A 7,500-nucleotide genomic window follows, 5' to 3' on the forward strand; every position below is an offset into this window, starting at 1 on the left:
ATGTTATGAGCTAGGGAATATAACAACTACACTACCCAGTGACGAGCATGCGCGGTAGCCCCGAAAAGTGTTGCATATCTAAGAATGAGCACGCTGTGAAAGTAAACGTCAAGAACTCAGCCAACACGCCTCGTCTGCATTATTTATAATTAGACAGACAACACATATACAGTGTGATTTGGTTTTGTTTACAAGGAAAGAAAAACGAAAGTTAAAAAAGGGAGATGTCATATATGTATGTGCTGCGGTTGCTTTAAGAACTTTGTGACAACTGCCGTAAAGGAGGTACGTTGCTAGCCTGGTTGCTATGTTTCCGGTTGGTCGTAAAAGTGTTCGTCATGTGTTTGTACCCTGCTCAAATCTCAACTTTATTACACCTTGGAGCGCTTTTTCCCGTCCATTTTGTTCCTGCTTTCGCTATCTGCGCCTAATGACTGAGCTACGTGACGCCATTTATTGTGATGTCCCACGGAGCATTTCTGGTCGGGACGGGATTCGTTCCCAGGGATTCGAATAAAGAACCAACTCTTTTTCTTTACTATAGTGGTCTCGATAACGGGTACCGGTTCTCAAAAAGGGATTCGAGTCCGAGGACTCGGTTCTTTTCTTATCGAACAACCGAGAAAACCGGTTTCGAGTATCATCCCTACTCATGACCTACCGATCTCAGGGCGGACACTCTAACCACAAGGCCACTGAGCAGGTTATAATTATTTATTCATGTTTTTTTTTTTTTTTTTAAAGTCTAATCAACCTAAAATTTCATGACGACTTTGAGGACCCCGAGGGGTCACAGACCCTCTGTTGAAGACAACTGGAGCTAGTTTTGGCTCTATGATGATTGAGGGGGTCTGCATACGTTTTCATCTTAAACGAGGTATTACAGTAAGTAATAGAGCATCCGTCTGCAACGCAACAGGAAAAGATTTGTGAAGCTTTGTTACAAAATGTGCTCATAAAGATTTACCAGCACCTTCCCAGAAACCGATGACTCACGGGCATGCGATTCAAAGTCATTAGTTGCCAGCCAGCTGAGCCGACGTCCATTCACAGTCACCTCCTTCCTCTCAACAGGCAGAAGCACGTGTCCACCCTGCTGAACATACGAGGCATGATGCGTCAGGCAGAGCGTCAGGAGATCCTCAACATTGTCAAAGACTTCCAATGCAGCTCCGCTTTGCTCGGCCGGGATCACGCCATCTTTTCCGACATCCCCATTACCTCAGAGATGCACTGCATCAGCATCGGGTTCCTGCGCCTCGCCATGGCCGTCACCAACTGGCTCTCTGAGCACCGGCCCAGGAAACGCCGCAGGAAAAGCACCAGGAACACGAGGCCGTCGTCGTCTGAGGCTCAGAACATGGAAGACATGACTAAACACAACAGGGAAGAATAGTGTGAAAGTAAGAAGAGCAGTTGGGGTCATACTGTGATGAAATGGATGAGATGTACATGCACCTTGACAAAGACCAGACAAGTAAAGAAACTTGACTTGAGGTACTGCTCGTTCTGTACACACTTAACACAATTGTTCGACAATCTGAATTAACCTTGTAGTTTGTTTTAGTCCGAACTTAACGACAAGAAGAAATTGTTTTAGCCTTTATTTAGGCTCACACCACTATGAAATGATAATGCCATCATAGCAGAGCGAATGCTATATTGCTTTATTGTTGTACCATTTATATACCCAGCTAGGGGTGTCTCGATCTGATATTGATATCGGATATTGGTATGATATCAGCAAAAAACATCTATCAGAATACATAGACTTGAATCTAAATCTCCAAAACAAACATTTACTTGTTAACATCTAAATAAGCACAAAAGGTTGGTCTTTTCTTGTATTTTAGTCAAGTCACTTACAAAAGGTAAACATTTATATACATATAGGCTACTCGCAGCTACACAACAGCTAAGCACACAATGGCACACGAGCTAGACATACGTTATAAGTGTCCATAGTTGAACAATATTGCTGTCTACAATGTTTGTCAATATAAACAAGCATTAGGTAATAATTAGAGATAATATCGGCCTGCCGATATTATCGGCCGATAAATGCTTTAAAATGTAATATCGGAAATTATCGGTATCATTTTTTAAATTATCGGTATCGTTTTTATTTATTTTATTTTTTATTAAATCAACATTAAAAAAACACAAGATACACTTACAATTAGTGCACCAACCCAAAAAACCTCACTCCCCATTTACACTCATTCACACAAAAGGGTTGTTTCTTTCTGTTATTAATATTCTGGTTCCTACATTATATATCAATATATATCAATACAGTCTGAAGGGATACAGTCCGTAAGCACACATGATTGTGCATGCTGCTGGTCCACTAATAGTACTAACAGTTAATTTAACTCATTTTCATTAATTACTAGTTTCTATGTAACTTTATATTGTTTTACTTTCTTTTTTATTCAAGAAAATGTTTTTAATCTATTTATCTTATTTTTTTTTTTTTTTTTTTTTTTAAAAGGACCTTATCTTCACCATACCTGGTTGTCCAAATTAGGCATAATATTGTGTTAATTCCACGACTGTATATATCGGTATCGGTTGATATCGGTATCGGTAATTAAGAGTTGGACAATATCGGAATATCGGATATCGGCAAAAAAGCCATTATCAGACATCCCTAGTAATAATAGTTGCATATTATTTACACATACAAAGTGTCCCGTAACAAACGTCTCCGCATCATTCAACTCAATAATTTATTGTGACAGCTAAGTGTCGCCGAAAAACACACATTTACCACTCTACTTCAAGTTAACCCTCAAGGGATAAAAGCTGACTTTTTTTGTCCTTTCAGTAAATTTTTGCTGCATTTTTTTGCCATATTTTCGTCGTTTTACTCCATTACAAAGGATTTTTCCGAAAATAGTTTTTTTCATCTTAAGTTAAAATAATTCCACGTCCAATACCATCACAGGCGTACAATACACAGGCAGTTATTCGACAATACCCCAAAGCCAAACAGGACATATATAAAGTCCTTTATTCTTCAAAAATGGCCACAAACACATTTTAATAATTTTTTTGTTTTTTATGTACTTTGCTTAAATCCTTTGATCAAGTTCAGCCCTAAACAAAAATACTAAACATGTAAAGTTTTTTTTGGTCTGTTTGTTTATAACCCTTTAAAGTCTTTTGATCAAATGATGTCATAGATGTCAATTAGTATACATTTGCATAACATGAGTTATTTGACTAGTTTAGACTTTTGACATTATCTTATCAAAAGTATAAAAGATATACTGGGGCAGTATAGCTTGGTTGGTAGAGTGGCCGTGCCAGCAACTCGAGGGTTCCAGGTTCGATCCCCGCTTCCGCCATCCTAGTCACTGCTGTTGTGTCCTTGGGCAAGACACTTTACCCACCTGCTCCCAGTGCCACTCACACTGGTTTAAATGTAACTGAGATATTGGGTTTCACTATGTAAAAGCGCTTTGAGTCACTAAAGAAAAAAAGCGCTATATCAATATAATTCACTTCAAAAGGCCTTCAACAGGGTCGCAAAAAAACATCACTTGTTTATTTTTTTTAGGATTAAAGTTAATTGAGAAATTTAAGCAAAAAAGTAAAGTTTGCACCCTTTCAAAAACTTAAAAGGGTCATATCATAATTTTTTTTTCTACATATAACCTTGTAGTATACTCTACATAACATGTAATGGTGGTTTCTTTGGTCAAAATTTTGCATAAATTATGTTTTACAGACCATCTACAAACCTTCTGACCGTCTCTTCAGGATGCATTGTTTTATTGCAGTCTTTTTTACGTGCCTCCACTTCAACAGCATCTGCTCCCTGTCATCCATGTTGTAGTTTTTAGCGCTTCCATACAAAGTCTACTGACGGATATGTTGGAACTATACGCTTCTTTGTATTAGAAATGGCAACGGCGCAGGAGGCATGTGCATGTACGAGCCAGTCTGCCCCACAGCGAGGGGATGGAGAAAAATAAGGAACCGTCAGACTACAATAGCAGACTCTTACAAAACTCTTCGGGTAAAACTTTAACATATTTGGAAATGTCCGCTGACCTCACACTTAGGAAAAACATCACAAGTTGGGCACATTCCAAACGGGAGGAAGTATGAAGGAAGGCAAGATTGTTTTATAAATATCTCCGCCATGCCTCCATGGTTTGATTTAACATTTTCGGGACTTAGGTTAGTATTTCGTATACCTGTTTGACTAATTTCACTTGATCACACTTTTTCAAACATTTCACAATACAGTACAAAATAAAAAAGTATGTATGACTCGTGCTGATATCAGATCAATATCGGTATTGTGTGGGAAGTGAAAAAGTTGTATTGGGACACCCCTATACCCAGCCATATATACTATACTCAGTTTTGGTTTCTACTTCTAGAATATATAGTGATATGTTGAACTCTCACTGTGAATGATATGGATCTATTGCTGGAAACCTAATAAAGACCCATTGATTGGGTAGACGAAGCACGTTTCAACTTTTCTCGTACAAAAAATGTTGTTAAAATCTTCACTTTCCCAATTGGCTCAGTGGATTTTCAATGTGAACATTTTGTTATTGAACAGTCTGCTTCTAACTTTAGGTGTTGTGGCCCCCTGAACACGGGCGTGTCCTTCTGCAGCCATTCTAAACAATACATACCAAACAGAGCAAGGTTCTGACGCAAACCCAATGCTGCCACTATATAAACACATGCACACTTGTGTCTTACTTGTTTATCTTAAGGATATGGCAGCTTTGTTCAGTATTTTGAGATCTTGAACTACGGGCTCCACCGTGACCACTACATGACGCTCTGTCTCCGTAAAACAAGAAGGGTCATGCGTCCCCAAAGGCAGCGACGGGATGTTTTTCGATAAACAAAGACTTCCTGTTGTCCACTGAGGTGCCAACAAATGCTTTTATTGGAGCCAAGTTTATGTTATGCATCGGTGGGAAATCCCTCTTGGCTGTTCTGAGCGAAGGTGCAGCAAGCTAGCGGAGGTCTTTTCAACACAATTCAATCTGCACACTCACCGCGTGTTTCTAACAGTTGTCAACTGTCAGATGATGCTTTTTCTACGGGCCTCATATCCTCTATTACTACCACAACTTGGTGTCATAAAAGCATCAGTGCGAGGCAAAGAATAGAAGCCAGGACCGAAAACAAAGGAGCTAATTTCGGGGCTTTGATTAATCCTAACTATTAATTTAGTGGCACCAGAGATGGGTAGAGCAGCCAAAAATGGAACTCAAGTAGGAGAACCGTTACTTTAGTATCACCTCAGAAAAAACTTGTTTCTCCAAGTACCATGATGACCATCATTAGACTATAGTAGCGTTGCAAGCCTAAGTATTCGTTAAAACCAAGGCAGAGGTTTTTTTTTAACAAGTATATTTAACATTATGAACAGTTTGAACAGTAACATTGTTTTTTGACAATAGGAAAACAAAACAGTACTTCAATCAAATGATTCTTTGGCATACCACGAGATGGAGCCCACGTACACGTACCACAGTTTGAGAACCACTGCTCTAGTGTAATATGACTCAAGTAAAAAGTAGTCGTCCAAATAATACTTGAGTAGGAGTATTTAGTGAAAAAAACTACTCATGTACCATGTGTGTGTGTGTGTGTGTGTGCGTGTGTGTGTGTGTGTGTGTGTGAGTGTGTTCTTGTATTTCTACCCTTCTTGAGACATCAACAAGGAAAAGTATCTTCCGTATGAGGACCGGTGAACAAGTTAGGGCTGAAATCATGGTCCCAATACGGAAAACCATTGCATCTAATAGAGAATGTCTCATGTGCACCCCTGGTGGTGAAATCTATCAAAATTACGGTGGTCCCAAAAAGGAGGGAATTTTCAAATTGAATGTGTGTCGGTTTTAAAAGTGCTCCCCCTCTGGTCAACATATGAAATAACAAGTGTGTGTAAAAATTTGAAGTGCTACCCCTTCGGCCGACATATGGAATAGCAAGTGTGTGTAAGGAATTGAAATGCGCTCCCTTTGACCAAAATTAAATAAATAAATAAATATGTATATAGAGACATACTGTAATTACTAGAAGTAAATAATGAAGATTAAAAACCAATTACAAACAAAAAATTCACCAAAAAATATAAATTACTAAAAGCTTACCTTTTTTATATTTGCATAGTTTGTATATATTATTAATGTTGTAAATACAAATCTTTATATATCTAGAAAGGTTGGTCCTAAAGAGGTAGGAAATTTTCAGAGGTCTCATAAAGGTAAGGTGTGTGTATGTGTGTGCGTGGGTGTGAGTGTATGTGTGTGTGTGTGTGTGTGTGTGTGTGTGTGCGTGCGTGCGTTTGTGAGAAAGCAAGGGACAGACACACTATTACAGCGTGTACGACAACATATGCACATTCTATAGTGACTTATAGGGGCGGTATGGCGTAGTGGGTAGAGCGGCCGTGCCAGAAACCTGAGGGTTGCAGGTTCGCTCCCCGCCTCTTGACATCCAAATTGCTGCCGTTGTGTCCTTGGGCAGGACACTTCACCCTTGCCCCCGGTGCCGCTCACACTGGTGAATGAATGATGAATGAATGATAGGTGGTGGTCGTAGGGTCTGTAAGCGTAAACTGGCAGCCTCGCTTCCGTCAGTCTACCCCAGGGCAGCTGTGGCTACAAATGTAGCTTACCACCACCAGGTGTGAATGAAAGATGGGTTCCCACTTCTCTGTGAGCGCTTTGAGTATCTAATAATAGAAAAGCGTGATATAAACTCTAATCCATTATTATTTATTATTACTTATGACGTTATAACAGGGCTAATGTTACCATATCCACAGCTAAAATCGAAAAAACAATTACAACTTACCGCAACATGTTTTCTCGAGTTGGAAGTGGAATTATTGTTAATATTTTTACTGACATAGATGAGATACATTTTCTTTTTCATAGTTTGTTAATATAGTATAGTTAATTAGTATAGACGGCGAATACATGCGGGAATGCGACAAGTTGCTGACCAGCTTGAGAATTGTATGTATACAACTATAAAATTCCCGTGGAAATTTTGATGGGCCTGCTATCTGTGCCCTGAACCTCTGGCCGGGGATCGATGGACGTACTTTTAAGATGGCACTGAGTGTCCGAATCTGTGAGTTTTAGGTATGACCCTGAGGTAAACAGTTGCGAAATGAGCTAAAAAAAAGCTAGCATGCTAACATCCACATGCTAAGGTAGCATGTGTTACCTACCAAGTCTTATGACTGTAGGGTGTATGGCTGCAGAATTAAAGCAAAAAGTGTCAAATAAGCCGAAAACGTTTCAACATTAGCATACTAACAGTTAACAAGTGTCACATACCAAGTTATATGACTCTGGGATATAAGCTTGCAAAATTACCCCAAAAGTTAGAATGCTAACCTTAGCATGCTAACAGTTAAGATGTGTCACATTCCAAGTTCTATGACTGTAAGGTGTATCGCTGCGGAATTAGAGAAAAAAAAAGTAAAATTAGCTGAAAAAG

General features: G+C 39.2%; 1 protein-coding gene across 2 annotated transcripts in view; it reads left to right on the forward strand.

The window, feature by feature from the left end:
- Positions 1 to 4,436, forward strand: part of LOC133650735 (tumor necrosis factor alpha-induced protein 2-like) — a 55,064-nt gene extending 50,628 nt beyond the window's left edge. For both annotated transcript variants that reach the window (XM_062048331.1, XM_062048330.1), the window contains exon 13: positions 1,075 to 4,436. In XM_062048331.1, coding sequence (XP_061904315.1) covers positions 1,075 to 1,396 — 322 coding nt within the window. In that variant the 3' untranslated portion in view covers positions 1,397 to 4,436. The remainder of the gene's footprint in view (positions 1 to 1,074) is intronic.
- The last annotated feature ends 3,064 nt before the right edge of the window (positions 4,437 to 7,500 follow it).

Source organism: Entelurus aequoreus, linkage group LG05, assembly GCF_033978785.1.
Source record: "Entelurus aequoreus isolate RoL-2023_Sb linkage group LG05, RoL_Eaeq_v1.1, whole genome shotgun sequence".
Lineage (NCBI taxonomy): Eukaryota > Metazoa > Chordata > Actinopteri > Syngnathiformes > Syngnathidae > Entelurus > Entelurus aequoreus.